Raw genomic sequence first — 20,000 nt, forward strand, 5'->3', positions numbered from 1 at the left:
AGAGAGACAGAGTTAGAGAAGAGAGAGAGAGAGAGAGAGAGAAATAGATAGGGGGATGGAGAGAGAGTGTAGACATTAGAGAAGACCCAGTGAGGAGAGAGACACAGACAGTGGGGAACATTTGTTGCGAGAATACTGAGTATGTTTGAGAGAGATAAAAGCGGAGAGAGGGAGGTGTGTGTGTGTGTGTGTGTGTGTGTGTGTGTGTGTGTGTGAGTGTGTTGGAGGGTATGAAGGGCGGTGCATGTCACAGTAGGGGATGCTCTATGAACAGAGGCCTAAATTTAAACCGTTATATAATTCCTCTGACACTTCTAATCATGTTACTCCACTGTGAATGTATAGGATTTCACAACAAAGTCAAGGCGACAGCAGCTACTGCCAGTGCACATTTTCTCCGACCGCCCCGGGAACATGCAGAGGGAGAGAGAGAGAGAGAGAGAGAGAGACAGAGGGAGAGAGAGAGAGAGAGAGACAACGTGCAGAGGTGAAATCGGCTCAGCAGCTTTTCGCTTTCGACCCGATTTCCAACTCGATTCCAACGTAACACACATCCCCTTCTCTTGCTTAAAATTACGAGCCGAAGACACATTTAGCCTCTGCTCTTCCGTGCGTCGCCAAAATACACTCGTGCCGTTTCACCCGTGTTCCTGTACAACATCAGCATCACGATTTATTATCCTCTGTGTGCACTACTCTCTGTGGCTTTCTCAACAGTATGGTCAATGGGCGCTTTTATGTACATCTAGCGATTTAGCAGATGTTGAAAAAAAACCTGCCTATACTGCTGTAAAGTCATACAGTTAATCAGAGCTCATTCTGCCTGCAAATTGAATGCCTGACCTTGGCATTTAAACACCATGCCATGCTTAGTTGAGGTTTATATTCGCTGTATAGTTTGCTACTGTGCTTTGCATTCCAGGACTGATTGTAGTGTACGACTGCAGGCTCTTCCTGCTGGCCGTGCCCTAGTCAAGCAGATGGATGGTCAGGAAACAGATAGACCGAGGCAAGGCTGGGATCAGTTGTCAGACCATGCGCCGCTCTTATCTCAAAGGTCCCAATTAAGATAATCACTTACGCTGCCACTGTGTCTCCGTCATGAGGAAGAACAACGACACAGAGGCAGGGGGGAGGAGAGAAGAGAGGGGGATGGAGAGAAGAGACTGGGGAGAGAGAGATGTCAAGAAAAGACAGCGATGACTTCCCCTGCCTTCCTGCTTTCTTCTCGCTGGCTTTCCCAGCAACAATGCCTTATTCTGTCGTTCCCCATCTTACTCTCCGGCTCTCTCTTCCTCCCACACACACAGCCGTCTTTCGCTCACACACACACTCACACACTCACACACACACACACACACACACACACACACACACACACACACACACACACAGAGGCCAGGAAACTAGGGATGAGACATAAATATTTAAGGCAGTCTTCAGAGCGCAGAGGTCATGAGGTGGTAGCAATAGGCAGCATTTGAGAGCAGAGAACAGAGAGTCGAGTCAGAGGAGGCCACAGCCACGGGGGGTGCTGAGCCAAGAATAATAACAGCCTTAGTAACAAGCAGAACACCTCTAAGGCCTGAGAGAGAGGGAGAGAGGGAGGGAGAGAGAGCGAGAGAGAGGGAGGGAGTGAGTGAGTGAGAGGTAGAGGAAGAGAGAGAGGGAGGGAGAGAGGGAGGGAGTGAGAGGTAGAGGAAGAGAGAGAGGGAGGGAGGGAAAGAGAGAGTGAGATGTAGAGAAAGAGAGAGAGTGCGAGACAGAGGGAGGGAGAGAGCGAGAGAGAGAGGGAGGGAGGGAGAGAGGGAGGGAAAGAGTGAGTGAGAGGTAGAGGAAGAGAGAGAGTGCGAGACAGAGGGAGGGAGAGAGCGAGAGGGAGGGAGAGAGGGAGGGAAAGAGTGAGTGAGAGGTAGAGGAAGAGAGAGAGAGAGTGAGAGAGAGGGAGGGAAAGAGTGAGTGAGAGGTAGAGGAAGAGAGAGAGAGTGAGAGAGAGAGAGGGAGCACTGTAAGCACTCTATTAGCACCTACATGAAAAGAGTAAGTGGAAAATACCTGCTTTTAGACCTAATAATGCATGCCTTTCAAATAGTGTACATTAAAACACACTCAACACATATATAACACACACACACACATGTGCACAGACACATGTGAAGATGAACACAAACAGTACATTACACCAAACATAGAGGGTATGTTTGAAATCGCATACAAACAAACCACACTTCACTCTGCACACATGACCAGACATTCGCTGAGGGAGCCTGTGACCTTTTGGCGGTCAGGATGAATTGTTTCTGAGTGAGCGGATTTCTTTAGCGGTCATTTTATCTGGCTGGGTTTGCTGCGGTCCCTCTTTGGAGCAGGAGAGCTGTGTGTTTATCTGCCTTGGGTCCAACACAGAGACAGAAGCAGCCTCTCCCCACCCACTCTCAATGGTGCCGTGATTAACCGGCTAATTTGTTACATTCGATAGGAGAATGTCATTAATGATAATAATGCCTTGGGTGTCTGTGTATGTGTGTGTGTGTGTGTGTCCACGAGTATATGTGTGTGTGTGTTGCTGTTTCATTATGCAAATCAGAACTTGACAAAAAAAATTTTTGAGCAATTGCTTGTTCCAAATTCACACATTTCAACCGTTCGCTTTTCATATGGATAGGGTTTTCAGGACAGCATCTTACCATTTGTCAGAGATTAATCTGAAAACATTGTCTCGGGGAGCACGAACAATCCAAACTGACAACACCGCCATGCTATCCAATATCTCCATGACATGTTGACATTTGATGACAATCAATCAGCCCAATGACTACTGTCAGGGTTGTGACAGCCCTAAGTAATACCCTCTGACAGAAAGGCAGAAATACAGAGAGGATGCTACACTGAAACTAAACAACAATCAACACAATCTCGCCCCACTCTGGTGTGGGTAGGCGGCCTGGAGTCAAGCATATCTAATTGCCACTGGTGGTTGTTTGCCGTGATTGCATTGTGTGGGAGACAAAGACATCAGCGCTGTAAAGCGCGGCTCCGAGACACAGCGGAGGGGAGAGCAGGCGGCGACACAAGGCTGACATGCGATTGTATTTCCTTGTTTCCTACTGTGGCAAAGGGGATTAGCGAGTGTCAAGCGAGATGCTATCGAGAGAGGAATGTCACATCTCAATAATCTCTCACCTCCAGCATCGCCCGCCACCCACCCATGACACAGCACAGCACTCAACACAATATGAAGTGTGTAACATGCACTTCTCTCTGTGTGTGTGTGTGTGTGTGTGTGTGTGTGTGTCTTGAGTAATCATGAGCTCCCCCTGTGCCTGACCCTAACCCTACAGAAGAAAGACCATCACGTAACGCCTGCAGTCTCCAGCTCCATCAGCTCCTTTTTAGAGTGATCAGACGTGTCAGTGAAGCTTCTGTAGCAGCATCCTCTGACTCATGCTCATAGCCCATCAGGGCATGTCCACACTCACTGGGTTCAAGCCTGAGGGGAGGGGAGTGGACTCAGAACAATTTCAGTGTGCATTTCCAACAACTCACAACTCATAACCCCCTGCCCGAAAAAACCTTACTCCCAGCAGAATTGCAAGGAATATAAAGGCCATGAAAAATCAGAAATTCTGACAAAAAAACGAGTCTATTCCTGCAAGCTGCAATCTCTGAACTAGTATACCTGTATATGCAGCAGTTGTTCACTGACATGTCGTGGGGTATGCAAATGACATGGTCTTGTGTGTAAAAGCACCTATGCCTGAATGAACGGAGCAATAATAAGGATCTTTGTGTTAATTGTCTGAATTCTTTGCACCAAAAACACCTCACCAAAAAGCATTTACTAGCAATCCATCTCTTAATACAGCTGTTAATGAAAATCATTCGGAAACCCTGAAGTTGCAAGAACGGGCCAATGAGAAAAGAGCAGTAAAGCGAAACCCCACTCACGCTGGCAGCGGCCGTCCACCTCCTCGAATCCCGGCCGGCACACGCACCGCCCGATGGGCACCAGCCACCCGCCGTCGGCACTACAGAACATCCGTGTTGGCTCCAGCTCCTCGGCGTCCTCCAGGCACGTGCCGCGCACCTCCACCAGCGCAGAGTCGCCGCCAGTGACGGTGTCTGCGAAGCGCGCCAGATTGAGCACAGCGAGCGGGCAGCGCTTGTAGAAGACGCGCACGGACACAAGCGCAATGCACGCGCCCAGGTCCTGGAAGGCCAGGTAAACGCCACGCTTGGTCAGGCCGCCGATGTCGCGCACTTCTGTGTTGAGCTTCATGACGCGGTCGCCAACGTCCGTCTGCGTGAAGCTCTCGTCCGCCGCGATCGTGTCGATCTTAATGTACTGGCTCTCCCGCAGGTGCCGCAGCGGGGGCGGCGTGTCCGAGTTGGACTCGTGGTAGTAGACGTTGAAGGTCTCCTTGCAGGTGCCCGGCACGCCCGGCAGGCTGTTGCAGTCGCGCAGCGTGAACTTGATCTCCACGTAGATGCGCTGGGCGCCGTGGCGTGGGATCAGGCCCGTCCGCAGCCAGTTGTTCTGGCTGGCCTCCATCACGTTGCACACCTGGTAGGTGCGCATGGGCGTGTTCCTCTCGTCCATCACACTGATCTCCTCCCACTGCAGGTGATTGACCAGAAAAAAAAAAGAACTTTACTGACAATAAGAGCATTTGAAAGAGATACAGCAGTAAACTCTGACCACCTCCTACTCATTGTCCCTTGGTGTCAGACTCGATTAGATTATTAAAACATGTTAAATTTGATGACATTTGAATTAATGACTGTGAAGTCAACTACATTTTGCATGCCTGTTTCCATAGTTCCCATGAGACTCAGCAGCACACACTCAGTGGTAGCCACTAATACTGGTACTAATTCATTCATGTCATGACTATTACATTGACATTCAGAGAGCATTTCAGAAGATAATATCCTCAATTGAAAAGCAAGCACATCAACTAAGAACCGAAAGGCATAACAAATTTGAATACAAACTTGCCATCCACATTTGTGCCCACTCATATACATAAAGCACATGTGGCTGTCATACATGCTCTAGGATGAGGAGGCGCTGGGCCTCCTTAGAGTTAGAATTCTTCTTCTTCTTCTTCTTCTTCTTCTTCTTCCTCCTCCTCTTCCTGACTCTGAGAGTGTCATTACACCACGGCTGTGAGAGAGGTAGGGGGTGGGGCTGGGCTGTCGACTGAAAATGGCCGAGCCATCTGAGGCACGACTGCACTTGACAGGTGGTGACCCAGAAGCGGGCGGACACGCCGCGCTAAGTATCCGGGCGACTAATCAGAGTGGGGAGATTTGGCTGTCAGTCACGGAGTGCTGGCGGCGGAATGCTCTGGATGAGGATGGGTAATTTGTCGCTGCATTGTATCGGGGAGGTGGGGGTAGAGGGTGGATGTGAGGGTGGGGGATGAAACGGTCGCCTCACCTCACCTAAATGGATTCATCCTCTCCCAGAAGAGTAGATTTTTACTGTCGCTCTGGAAATCCTGGCGGGAAAGTGATGGCCGTGGAGTGCCACTTTTATACCATCATTATCAGCAGCCATTTTGCTTTTATGTCAGGCTGATGGAAAGCAATCTAGCTGGCTGTGACTATTCCAGAATCCCTCAAAAATCACATCCAGAGATTATTCTTTTATTTTTAAATTTATGTGCATATTACAACATCTGATGGCCTGAACACTTAACAACGCCGTTCCAAGTCACTCTTCAAACACTCTCAAAAGCCCATCCAGTGGTCCCAAGCTTTACTTTCCCGCCGAGTCAAGCCTCCCAGAGAAATGAGAACACTCAAAGAGAGGGAGAGAGAGAGAGAGAGAGTGCTGGCTGTTTTCTTGTCTATTTTAATCCACCATCAAAATTTCATCGAGAATTTCATCTGACTAACAAAAGCGTTTGATGAAGAGGGACCTCCTGCTGCATCTGGTTGAACAGGGGGGGGGGGGACTGGGGGGACTGGCTTCCTGCGGGCTTTGGAGAGATCTTTCCCGAAAATGAGCTCCTCGTCTCGGACACCCCGGTGAGCTGAACCCACAGTGGTGGTGGTAGTTGGGGGGGGGTGGGCTAGGTCCTCAGGTGTGGGTGGCTGGTAACCAAGACCCTAATTAGAAGCTGCCACCACCGTGACGAATGGACCAAAGGCTGACGTGATGTCTCCAGAGAAAAATGGGTCATTGCCACCCTGAGAGACTCTCACTGAGCTTTCTTTGAGGGGGTGGTGAGGATTGGGAGTGCTGCATGGTGCTGGCATGGATAATAATGCATTGGGACTGACAAAGCCCATCAAACAGCCCTAAAAACACCCTAGAGGAGCATTGATGTCTGATGTCTGATGTCTGATATTCACCGGCAAAGTCCATTTTCAGGAGAATGGCACAGGCATACCTGCTTCGCTCACAACAATGCCTTACGTGACAGGAGTGGTCGGAGGATGATGAAACACACTGTCTGCCCATCATGCAAGTCTCTTAGAGAAATTGCTACTGGTTGTATCCTGTCCGAAATTGCAATTTGCAGTCCGAAGCAATTTGATTTCCCATTCACACTCTCAGGACATCTACTGTGACTGAGTAGGCAGAGCATGATTACAGCCGTGTCTGCCCTTGACCTATACGGTTGGCTTGTCTTATATGTATGGGTTCTCTACTACAATTTGTCTGGATAAAAGCATCAGCTTTTTGAATAAGCCATCACGTCCTATATAACATCATCTGTATATACTTCACCACACTGTATGAGGCCCTTAGGCTGCAGATCTGAGAAGCATGTACGGAGCCAGTGAACTCCACAACATGACCTATGTGGAAGCCATTACTATCGGTCAGACTGGCAGTACTCACCCCTTCTGCTGGGTAGGCCTCCCAGCCCAGATCCCCCAACGCCGACACAGAATCCAGCAGTGTAACTGAGAGACATGGAGGGAGAAGAGGAGGGAGGGGGAGAAGAGTCAAGTCAAGTCAAGTCAAGTCAAATTTATTTATAAAGCACACGCTGACCAAAGTGCTGGTAACATAAAAGAGGTTGTTATCAACACCATATACATTCTACATTCTGCTTAATCAACAACTATGACATGAATGAGCACAACTTCAGATCTGAAAGTTGTAACAGATTAATGACATGATTATGATATACATTATAACAGCTGAACACGTACTGTTTGACATTCTATGCTGAGCTGTCCAGAGCTAACAGTTATGCTGTGCTAAGCTGCGCTGTGCTCTTCAACCACTGACACACCAGAAAATCTGATCCTCAGACAATATTTCAGAGGGGGGGAGAGAGAGAGTTGGGAGAGGCTAAAATAGAAGTGCTGCAGTTATTTATATCAGCGCAGCCTCCAGGCCCTGGGCTGTACCGCCGCCTCCTCTCCCGCTCCCTCTCCCTCTCCCTCTCCCTCTCCGCTCCCATCCAAACCAATTACAGGCCTGCCGACCCGCCATGATTAATTTTTAATCACATCCAAACCTCACAAGTCCCTCCTCTTCCATCTCCTCTAGTATGGAGTTACCTCTCACTCTACAGCTGATAAACACACACACACACACACACACACACACACACACACTCTACCCTGTGATACACTAAACAGAGGGACTCACACTCACTCAGTGGACACAGTGGTTCTGTCTGAACAATAGAAAAAACTGACAACTGAGATCTGATTGAAACAAGTCTGTTTTCCGTTTTGCCTGCTCACATAGATGTGAAAATACTGATTACATTTTTTTATTTATTTTCTTTGATGGAAGGCATGGTAATAATGCAAAACATTTCACTCTGCGTTTGTAGGAATTGGGAGGTCGTATATATGTCCATGTGTTCATCCACAGAAAAATATGTTTTTCCATGCACTAATATGGCACATTTCACAAAACAAACAAAAGAAGCAAGAAGTGTGTTTGCAAACTCCATTAGCATTGCCAGCAGCACCTGTCTCACTTCCAGTGTTTCATCACGGCGGTTACCACAGAGACCTGTCTCACTTCCAGTGTTTCATCACGGCGGTTACCACAGAGACCTGTCTCACTTCCAGTGTTTTCACACAGCGGTTACCACAGAGACCTGTCTCACTTCCAGTGTTTCACACGGCGGTTACCACACTTCTCACTCTCAAAAGACTTAAAAATGGCCCAAAAGAAATAAAAATGTAGAGTGGAAGGAAAAGGGGAAAAAAACATCATGTAATGTCCTTCTCTCTCTGTCTTAATAGTTGTTGAGATGTTAACTTTAATTTTCTATAAGGATAGGATGGATCCGCATTGTTGGTCAGCAAATCTCAGGCCATCTTTTGTTACAGCAGCTGCCGGTTGTTTAGACTGAATAGTGTGTACCATAGGGTGTACCATAATGTTCTCCTATCAACAGGTAGAGAAATTACTATTACATTACATTATAATTAGGATTACATTACTATTACATTAGTCCATTGTCTGGGATAATGTTAAACCTCAGAAAAGAACAAATATGCTATCGTGGGATGGCTTCCAAAGTCCGACAAGGTGAAATTTGATTTTGCAGCCACACATGTATAAAGCCTTGGATTTGTCAAGGACATGGAATATAGTTGTTACCAAGATGACAGTTCTGCACATTTGCCTTTACGCAAACAAAATGCTTACAGACCGCCAGTGCTCAACATCGATGGAAAATTCAGAAGCGCGTTGATAGTAACTCAGAGATGAGCGCAGTGTGCATTGGTTTCCCTTGTCAATCAAAGGCAAAGCAAAGTCATAGGCCTGCTCCTATGGGAAGGCCCAGTGCATGCTGGGAGTGAGTGAAGAAGAAAAAAAAATGAAAAAAGAGAGAGGGAGAGAAAGGATGAGAGACAGCGTGAGGGAAGCTCTGCGGGGGCTCATCTCTCCCAGCTGGGCCAAGAGGGACATCAGTCTTGTCAGCGCAAGATTTCAGAACCAAGGCCCAGCGGGCCCCAAATGCACAGAACTGTCTGGCCTCACACTAGACAGACTGAAACTCACACGACCCAAAGCCCCAAAACTCTCCTCTCCTTTTCCGTTGCGTAGTTGCAGTCTTTCGCCTCAACACCACTGCTGGGTGGAAAGAATGTTTGGGCCAGACGGAAGACTATATACAAGAAAAAAAAGGAAAGCAGCAAACAAAAAAGTAAATAAAAAAGAGAGTGATGACAGGAAGTCATGATGTGTGTGGTCTTGGGAATGCATTATCTTTGGCTGTTCTCTCACGGGGGCAGGAACCCAGGCCTCGGAGATACCAGCGATTACAAGGGAGGCCTGTCAGAGTTATCACAGCATGCAAGACCCCCAGATCCCAAGTCAATCAGATAAGCTATCAGAGGGAAGTTTCTCAAGCTGAGAGACATCCAGGAGGCATACCCCCCCCCCCCACACACACACACACACACACACACACATCCCACAACAAAGGCTTCCTAACATCCATCCCAACAATCCTTCAATGACTGACTGGCATAATATGTGGCCAACAGGAACTGCAAACAGAGCAGTTCGAAATACTTGTCTAATATGAAATGAGAGTCTCAAGACTATCAATGGGCAGAGATGAAGAAGAAAAGGACCTCCCAGCCAGCCACTCAGAATGTCTCCTCCAACAAAAGACGCTCGTTGAGATGATTAAGAGGAAGGTCAGGATGATTTCCCCAGCTAATAGTGTCTGTCAGCAGTGGGCGGGTAATATATAGATGACTGTCAACCTCCGGCCAGCGTTGGGAGAATGATGAGAGTGAAGGGAACAAGTTTACGGTGGGCGCAGCAGGAAAAGAGCAAGCTCTACATTTCTTTAGACAACAGAGGTGAGGGGAAGTCCTATGGGGATGTGTTCTGATAAAAACACCCCCCCACACATAAAACACACACACATACGTACACACAGACCCACACACACACACCTGCTGTGGCAGCCATTACTCTCTATTTTTGTGTGTGTGGTTTGGTGTATGGTGCATTGGGTTCAGGCACATACATGACTGAAGCCTATACTGCATGTGATTACATATGTGCATCTCATTGAGTCCTGGTGGCTCTAAACCAGGTCTTGGGTTGCACAGAGCTCCAAACCGTGTTGTGGAGGGGGTTCCCAAGAGACACACCAGACGAGGTAACTGAGCTAAACAACACCAGGCTCAATTAGCCGCCAGTAGACAGTGTTCACCTCAAGACCCTGGGGAGGTGATGTCATCATCCGAAAAACACAGATCCCCCCGCCACCCCCGCAACCCCGCCCCTACTTTCACCAAAGATTTCCTCTTATGCTCCCTGACCCAGAAAAAAGCTCTAGCTGCCATCCCTGACAGCCTAGCAGACTAGCTCTCTCAAGCAGCGCAAGCCTGTGTCAGTGGCAATGTATAATACATTATTGGAAGCAACAGCGTAACAAACAGCAAACATCTTTTTAGGTAAAGGCATTTGTTGACATTCTACATCTTTGCAGGCATTCTACACTGTGTGCAGTCTCTGCCTCTTCTTTAAAACATTGCTCACCATAAATTAGTAAAAATGTAGGCTTTTTTCTATGTAAGAAAAGATCAATGATAATAAAAATTATAAAAAATATTACACACACACATACATGTGATCACAAGGATTCAGACACGTTGGCCTCACAATGTGGATACCTTACTTCACCAATCCAGACAGTTTTGGCTCAGCTCAAGGGACACAGCTGTTCGCTAGCCTGCTAAAAGCAAACATCTTTTCACAAGGTTGGATTGGGTGATGCTGGTTGGTTATTTTTTTCCGACTGACACCATGCTAGACTACAACACTGGTAATGGTCATGTAATAATACGAAGGTCAAACCAGACCATTGGATTGGGGCTGGGTGACCTGTGACCTGGCAGTGTCTAATTTCCTGAGCCAAGCAGAAATCTGATCTCACCAACGTCGGAAACCAAGAGAAATAGGACCACCCTCACACTGAACTTTGGAAAGAGACTCAGCAGAGAACTCAACCAACGTAGCCAGCGGGTAAAATGACAGGAATGTTCCCTGTGTTCCAAAATCCAGGGTAAAAAAAGAAAAGCAGAAGACGGGGGAAAAGTCCTTGGCCTCTGTGTTGCCTTGCAGGTCTTTGACGAGCAGACACGCTCCTTGGCAGTACATCACTCCCTGTCTCTGCTCTTGTCTGCTCTGTAAAACACCCGAGGCCACGTTGCCCCTCTCCTCTCAAACAGGGCCTTTGATCTCGGGAGGGGCTTGTTCAAGCTCTAGCACTATAAGAAGGGATGGAGGATATGCTGTTTGCCGAAGCAGCAAGGGCCAACTGCGATTCCTGGAGCCAGCATCCTCCCCCCTGAACATCGAACCGCCAGATCGAATGCTGTGGGAGTGAGAGGAGCCGCATGGGGGCAGCTGAAACAATACAGTTCTGCCCAGCGCGCCGGGCTAATCCCGAAACGCCAAAACCACAACTGGAGCTGGCCTTTCAATCGTTCCACAGTTACTCAGACTGACCGCCTTCAGTGTCTGCTAGCATGTTCAGTTTGTTCTCATCTGAACCGCAGTGATTTCAAGAGGCCAAAACACTGTCTGGCGTCCAAAAGCCATAAAAAAAAAGAGAATTCCTCAGCTCAGCTCATGGGGGTTTTTTGTAGCTCCTTCAGTTTGACTACTCTTGGGCACAAGCCTGAAATTACTATGGACGTGAAAAAACAACTAGCTGTAAATTCGATCCAGGCACTTCTGAACTTCCTCCAGCATAATGTCATCATCAATGCACCTTTACTTCTCCCACTCAAATTAGGAGGTTGCTAAAATCAACAAATGGCGACCCTCTTAACCCTCCCAATATGAGGGTTTACAAGGACCAAATCTGAGGCCCCTTTTTTTCAACATGAGAGAAAACCTAAGAAACCCACTCAGACCCACAGCCTTCATTACCACCACTGAAACAAAAACGAAAAGAAAAGAAAAAAAAAATCCAAGTTCGCTATACACCGAGCCCTTCAGTCTGCCCCTGCCCGGGGAAGGCCTCTGAGTCAGGCTGAACAGGGGAATAAAGGAGGCCCTTTCTCATGCTAATCGCCTGGGCCGAGCTCCGAGGATAGCGAAAACAAAGGCGGAGAAGAGAGCCCCTCCTCAGCGGGCGTCCTCACGAAAGACAAGCTAATAAGGGGAGCTCCATCACCATACCCACCGAATATAGAGGCACAGCCAGGGGGCTATAATCCACTGACAATGCCGGGTTGGCTACCGCACCATTACAAAACTGATTGAGACAATTCTGTGAGGTACTCTTCCTCACAGTGTTTAACAGGTGGTTTTGTACACAGCGGACAGGGGAATCCATATTTTTCTTTTTGGCCTGGATTGATGACAGAAAAAATACACAAGACGCTTGTCAAGACCATCATGAGTAAATGTATTTGGACAGTGTCACCGTCCATTTTCCGGTGAACATGAGTCCTGGGGCGCTTTCTTACTCACTGAATGCTAAGCAGACGGTTTAGCATGCAGCTCATGGGGAAATATCTAAAACACAAAGGGGCCTGCAGATCAGTGGCAACAGAGACATAATTGTTGTCTGAGCAAAGAATGATCAAATCAGAAAGCACCTTGCACAATTTGTCAGTGAATCTAAACCCAATGAAGGAAGTAAATAATACGAGACATGCATTCTGACACACATTCAACAACATCGCTCCGTCTGTATGGCTGGCGTGTCCAATGGTGGAGGGGTTATGTTTTTGCAAGCAAGGCTCCTTTGTCTTCCAGCACATGCGAGAGAAGTGCTGAGAAGCACGAAACACCGACACACTGACACTCATAAGGAGAATGCAGCAGTCAGCGCCTCAATCTGGGTTAGCTCTCCAACAACAAAGGCTTGATTTGAAGCCTCTGACACAGTTAACTACTTAGCTGTGGGTCATACACCACAAAACGGCAACAATATTATCATCAACCTAAAACACAAACACATAGTGTTCAGCTTGTGATCAAAGACTCTTGCTCAAACATACTGTTCAAGAGGCACCACCTGTGTGCCTTATCACACATAAACATCTACGTGTAACACTGCCTCTGGAATACCACCTACTGGTAATGGCAGGAAATGCAGAATGTAACCGCTTACTTATTTCCTTTTAGTCCACATACTGTATAGCCTCAGTCAGGATATGTTCTTCCATCAATACAGTCTGATAAGGACAGTAACGTAACAATGACCAGTGATCCATCATCCATTGATCATGTACAAAATAACAAAAGTGGTGATGTGGTGTCTAGTGGCACATTTTCTGTGTGTGTTTGTGTGTGTGTGTGTGTGTGTGTGTGTGTGTGTGTGTGTGTGTGTGTGTGTGTGTTTGTGTGTGTGTGAGAGAGAGAGTATCGCTTGTGAAGCCTGCAGCCCTATGAAAAAAGAACACCCTGGTGAGCTTGTCATTGATTTTGCGGTGCTTACTTTACTCTCCATTTTAACCTTCAGTAGTCCCTGAATACCTTGGATTAGAGGGAACCTGGACACAATCAATAAGAATCCTCACAGTTTAAGCAGCAAATTGTATGTTTTTAGTGGTTGTGACTAATAAAAACATAACCAATGTTTTTGACAATCTTGTGAGTAGCCTTTAAAATGCATTAACGCTAGTCACCTCGCCTCAAAGTATAACATGTTGCAGGACAAAGCATTTGTGAATTTAGCAACGGTATTTATTGATTATTTGTTCCCCTTACTTAGGTTACCCTGCTCCAAGTCAGTGTGGCATTTAGTCCTGGGGACCTATTAACAACCAAACGTCGTTTTGGCGATGTTAGGTTTTAAGAAATCAACCAGTTAAGCGAATAATTTGTTTTATACTTGACTGACCCTCTGACCAAAGCGCTGCGGAGAGGTTAGCTTAATTGGTAGCTTACAACTTGTAGGCTACACGACGATTCCAATGGGTGACACTAGCAATCGGTGACCCATGGCAACTTAAAGATAATTGAATGCGCTTTACATTCATTATTGTCATATATTAGACAAGGAAATGTGCACACGTCACAAATTATGAATATAGTGGCTTGGGAACAGAAAATAAACCCTTATGCCCGATGGATGCACCAATGCCTCATAAGGTAGCCTCTGGGCGAAAGAACCCGCTGAAACAAGCTAGAAAATCGCCAATTACTTCAAATCATATTTTGATGGAAAGCCAATGTAAACCTGGTAAACCAAACAAAAAGTGCGCTCATTGACAGGTCTACTTAGGGAACACATTCATCTCTCATGAATTCATAGCTTTGATATCTGCAAGTTGAAACAACTAATGTGATTGTATGGATCAGACTACTTGTAACATTAACTATTCATACAGCTTTACATACCCTAGAACGAACCGTTTTTGTCTAACGGGAAAATAATGGGACTCATTTCCAATCACGTCTTTTTGGATGTAACTCAATAAACTGCATTTGTTTTATCTTTGTCAGACAGACTGTTTTTTCTTTGGTATAACCTACCGGTGCACTAAGTTTCGTGTCTCGTTTGTCTACGACATACACTGGCACCTCAGTTACAATTTAACCCCGTTACCCCGTACCCCGTTAAGCGCAGTGAATTGCCGAAGTTAAACATTGCATTAACCGGTACGACACCCACAAGGGGACTTCTAACTGATATCTGGGGGTTCTTCCATCATGAACTCGTTAACCGGTGCCACAGGAGCCGCCGCACGAGCGGTGATTTTAGGAGTGAATTACACTTATATATTTCACCCTACCTTCATTGTCTGGGTAATTCCTCAATCCTTGACACGGTCTGAAAGCATAGAGGATAAAAATGGACGGATATATCCAATACAAAGCCATGATCAGGCGTCTCCTCGCGCCCGCATCCCTGAGCGCAAACTTGCGTTACCAAGCCTTCAGCAGCGCGAGCGAACTGGTGAGAACAGAGCCACTGGCGCGCGGAGCGAGAGAACGTGGTGAAGGAGAATCCATCACTAGTCCGTTGCGCTGTCAATCACAGCAGGAGTGGCCGAACGTGTGAGTGTGCGTGTGCGTGTGTGTGTGTGTGTGTGTGAGAGAGAGCGAGAGAGAGAGAGAGAGGGAGGAGAGGGGCATATGAGCTCTTTATTTAAACCAGTTCCTTTGAAATTATTTTCCTATCTGCCAGTGGGCTATGTCATTTTGTCAATGCCCCAGGAGTTCAAATTGTTGTCATGCTCTGTGTTCGTAAAGTGAATGTGGCTGTATTGCTGCAAATACATTAATTTATACAATAAAAATGAGGAAGTAGTCTCAATTAGGTCCAGATATGTGTGTATGTTGGCCACTGTCATGTGTTAAATGGTGCGGGTAAGATACAATATAGAAATATTTAAACAACGTCTGCAACGCCTGGAATCACAACCTTAACAAGGGGCATGGAAGCTCCCTTTGTGGGTGAACTGGCAGATCCCGACTGTGAGCGCATCCATTGAGAGGTAGAGCCAAGCCCGAGATCGCTGTTTGCTTTGCCATTCTAAATAATGCACGCAGTTTCTGGGCCGGCGAGGGCGGCGCGTTACGTCAGCCTGTGTCAGGGACGATTATGTATGCGCAGATAACCACGAGTGTGTTTGGGTTGAAGTCACTCTCGCTGCCTCGCCGAGTCTTCCCGTCACTGGGAATGTTCAGTCCAGAGGCGGAGGAAAGTCGCCTAGCTACTACAGTTCCCGAGGAGGTAGTCGGCGGAAGAAGGCATCTTGGTCAACTCCAATTACTCGTTCAATTTTTATTTAATGATGTAATTGCTTGAAGCAATACGTTTGGAATACGGGGATATCATTAATGTACCTATTAAATGTATTCTATATTCAAATCCCATTCAATGTGCCAGGCTCCTACAGGCCAGTGTGAATGAGATGTCTCTCTCCTGCATAATCCCACTGAACAGTGTATGACAGAAAATCTGCCTGGGGCCTAAGGTATGTGTGTGTGGCTGTGTGTGTGTGTGTGTGTGTGTGTGTGTGTGTGTGTGTGTGTGTGTGTGGTTGTGTGTGTACGTGTTGTGTGCATAGAGGAGTATACATTTTTGATTCTAGGCTCCACTGCACAGCACAGCACTGCTGAAACAAAAAAAACGTGTACAATGCCCCCCCCCCTCTCTCTCTCTCGCACCCTCTTCCTCTGACATGTTGAAATGACTGCAAAACCATTGACAGTGACAGGCAGGACAGGGAGCCAGATAGTAAGGAGGGGAGAGAGTGAATGAGTGACTTGTCAGCATGCCTATCCTGCTGTAGTGGCAGCTTTGAGGCAGAGTTAATGAACCACAGCAGGCTGCATTTCCATGGAGGTTTAAAGAGTGTGCACTTTACTTAAACAAAGAGAAGGAGCGCTACCCTCTACTACTTGACGTGTGTGTGTGAGTGCGTGTGTGAGAGTGGGTATCGGTAAGTGTGTGTGTGTGTGTCTGTGTGCGTACTTCAGAAAGTTAGTATGCAACACTTGTGAGTCTGTGGATGCATGCTTGTGTGTGTGTGGGGTGGGGAGGGCACATGGAGGTGTCCTATGTGTGTGTGTGTGTGTGTGTGTGTGTCTTGTCATCCCTTCACAGATATCGCTGAGGTTGATGCATATTTAAATGCGCTCTTTAACCTCCATTTTCTTTCTGCTTCAGCAAAGCTGACAGCAGAAGATTTTGCCCTAAGTGGCAAAGACTGACACAGAAATATATATATATACAGAGAGAGAGAGAGAGAGAGAGAGAGAGAGAGAGAGAGAGAGAGAGAGAGAGAGAGAGGGTGGGGGTGGGGTGGGTTAGTGGAGTCAGTAGACTGTTTCGCTTTCACTTGATTTTGCTTTCAAATGTCAGTCCCTCTGTACTATTCCTCAGAGCTTTGTGGTCAGTGTCCTATTCTGTACTCAGTGCATAGCCTACCTCTCATCTGATGATGCCACTGTGCTTTAATACAGAAGAGGACATCTCTATCATCCCTTGTTAGTCCAAAGTGTTTGACGGAGTGATTCATGTTTGGTAACCAGTTGCTCAAGGCCTTTTGCCCAAGGATACGGTGGCTTGTCACTAAACGGTCCCAGTGGCTTCGACTCGGTGTCTCCTGTCAACTGCCTGTGTTTGTCACGTGCCACCATTGGCTGTCAATCTCAGATTTGTAACCATGGCGAAGGGACCGTAGGTGGGTGGTGGGCATGGGGGAGGTGGGGGGGGGGGGGGGGGGGGGGCACTGGGTGACTTCTGAACCACACTACCTGTCAGGGCTGGCCGTGAATCAGAAACATATTCCCTTCTGTGTGAGATGGTTCTCTGAGGAGCATTTGCATACACAACTATCGCACTGATCCATTGTTTGGAAAATGCCTCCTTGAGAGAGAATTCTTCATGACGTGTCGCTCCAGGTGCTGAGCAATTGATAAACATGGCACATAAGTGTATGACGTCCCCTCAAAGCAAAAAGCTCCTTTTTATTATATTTTTCCTCACTGTGTTCATCCCTCTATCCAGGCCTTCAGTTTGCCCTGAAATGGTTCATTCCTTTCAGATTGTCCACCTGATATTACTCAGGAATGGGAAAGACATTCTGTTTATGACGTGATTTGTATGGGCCTAGGTTTGTGTGTGAGTGAGTGAAGGCAGAGAAAGAAAGCAGATTCTGACTTCCATGCACTGGCATTGATGACAGCCCCAGGGGAGGAAGAAGCCGAAAAGTAAACAGAGATTCTGAGCTTTCTTTCTCTCTCTCTCTCTCTCTCTCTCTGTCTCTCTCTCTCTCTCTCTCTCTCTCTCTTTCCTCCACTTTGCATTCCCAATGCTTTTGCTTTGCCTCCATTGTTTGTTTACACTTTATTCAAACTGGCTTTGTCAGTCTGTCCCTGGTTTCTGTTCTCTTTTCTCCTTCCTCACATTTCGGGCGAGCCCCGTTGCTATAGTGTCATAGACTGCACACAGAGAGACACAGGTGTTCCTAGATGTTGAGGAAGACCAAAGTAAGACAGTTGAAGGTCTGTCAATTTTATAAATATTACTCTATGTCCACTAAATCACTGTCACTCACTACCCTTTTTAAATCCTCATAGTTTTACTGACTCTCACTACTTGATCATTTTGAGCTAATTTGAGCTAATTTGTGTTCCCGACATTTGTTGTCCTGACGTTCCTTCTCTGCATCAGACATGGGGGCTGGGCTGAACACAGAGCTTAGCACATGTTCACAACCTCGTTATCACCCCCAAAAAGTGTAGCGTCTATTCTTCTGAGCCTCTGCCCAGTCGTCCTTCCTCCTCGCTGTCCTTGTCTTAGCTCCAGACACTTTTCACAGACTCCACACACAACCAAACTAAAACAAGACAACCCCTTTTGTGTAGTGGTGTCCTCCGCCCCTGTGTGTGTGTGTGTGTGTGTATGTGTGTGTGTGTGTGTGTGTGTGTGTGTGTGTGTGTGTAGTGCTCTCCTCCGCCCCTGTGTGTGTGTGTGTGTGTGTGTAGTGCTCTCCTCCGCCCCTGTGTGTGTGTGTGTGTGTGTGTTTGTAGTGCTCTCCTCCGCCCCTATGCCTGACTGCGATGCCCCGCTGGCTGATCGCTGGCCCCAGCAGACCCCTCCCTCCCAGAGGTGAGAGGGAGTGTGGGAAGAGACACCCATCACAATGGGCCCGTCACTAGAGGGGCGGAGGGGCCCCACAGTCAGCTCCCGGCCCTAGGCAGACAGGGCAGGACTCCCATTCAGAGCCCCGGGCCCTGGGGTCACTGCCAGGGGCCCTGCCAGCTCCAGCCAGCGCCTGCTTAGAGCTAACTCACGAGTGGCGGTTTAACCCTGCCCAGATGGCCCCTTTCTGCTCCCAATGGAACGCTGTGATCCCGGGGAGCTTTAGAAGCCCATGAGCTAAACGTGACGGAGCCGACGGAGCAGAGGCCAAGTTCAACACACAGAGGGAGCTGACAGGCTGACGTGAGGACATGCACACAGAGCCTCTCAGGTTTGAATAAGGATGGGAGTAGAAAATGAAAACTGATTTTTTTGTTTTGTAAACATCTGTGAACATCTTTGAGAAAGCAATTTGTTGTGTAAGACTACTTGAGAGGAGTAAACAATGATTTTAGCAATTGGACCTGGTAGCAACTTTCTAGCATAATTCCTCACATAGGAATAGTGACTGACAGGCAGAGCCTCAGGTGATGTGGCTGCCTTTGGTTAATTGGACAGCTGTGACATGTGCTTTTGTACGGGTTTACAAAAAGAACTAAACTAAAAACCAAACGAGCTCAAAGAAGGGCCAGTTTCGGAGCTGCTCCAAGCTGGCCGGCTGGAGGAAGCCGTGGAGTAGGGGCTTTAAGGCAAGCCAGCAGATGCGACTTGAGCAAGCTGACATACGTGCACACACTCCACCCAACCCATCGGTGTACACTACCTAGACAACTAGTTATTAACACCCTAGACAACAAATTAAAGTCAACCTTTGATGTGCCAGTTAAACAACCAGTCAATGGTTGACCATTGGTTTATAGGTGCCATTTCAATATATTCAGAGGTGTCTATACATTTGCCTGATATTAGTGCACACACTCACAAGGACACAAACACAGTTTGCAGAGTCAAAGCAGGAACTTTGGTATAACCACCAATACACAGAATATCCTCAGCCATGCAAGAGAGCTGTCAGAACCGCTCTCCTTCAGCTGGAACCCTCAGAGGGTTCTGTGGGTCTCTTTGAGAGGAATGTGTTTGTGTGTGTGTGCGCGCGCGTGTGTGTGTGTGTGTGTGTGTGTGTGTGTGTGTGTGTGTGTGTGTGTGTGTGTGTGTATGTGTGTTTGTGTGTGTGTGCGTGTGTGTGTGTGTGTGTGTGTGTGTGAGTGTGTGTGTGTGTGTGTGTGTGTGTGTGTGTGTGTGTGTGTGAGAGCGAGAGATTGAGCTTGTGAGAGCACAGAGAGCATGTGAGCGTTATTGTGCTTTCACAACAGCCTTTCCTTAAAGAATCCCTATTGTTTCTGTCATTACTGAGGCATGCAAAAGAAGCAAAACAAATCAATCCCAAATGTTCTGGCACCAGCCAGCCTTCAAAATGACTCTAAA

At 47.3% G+C, this 20,000-nt stretch overlaps 1 protein-coding gene across 2 annotated transcripts in view; it reads right to left on the reverse strand.

The window, feature by feature from the left end:
- Positions 1-14,997, reverse strand: part of ek1 (eph-like kinase 1) — a 66,911-nt gene extending 51,914 nt beyond the window's left edge. For both annotated transcript variants that reach the window (XM_031583808.2, XM_031583807.2), the window contains exons 1-3: positions 14,713-14,997; positions 6,857-6,921; positions 3,949-4,618 (exon numbers count right to left, since the gene is read on the reverse strand). In XM_031583808.2, the coding sequence (XP_031439668.1) occupies positions 3,949-4,618; positions 6,857-6,921; positions 14,713-14,800 (823 nt within the window). In that variant the 5' untranslated portion in view covers positions 14,801-14,997. The remainder of the gene's footprint in view (positions 1-3,948; positions 4,619-6,856; positions 6,922-14,712) is intronic.
- Positions 14,998-20,000: the final 5,003 nt, after the last annotated feature.

The sequence above is a fragment of the Clupea harengus genome, chromosome 17 (assembly GCF_900700415.2).
Source record: "Clupea harengus chromosome 17, Ch_v2.0.2, whole genome shotgun sequence".
NCBI lineage: Eukaryota > Metazoa > Chordata > Actinopteri > Clupeiformes > Clupeidae > Clupea > Clupea harengus.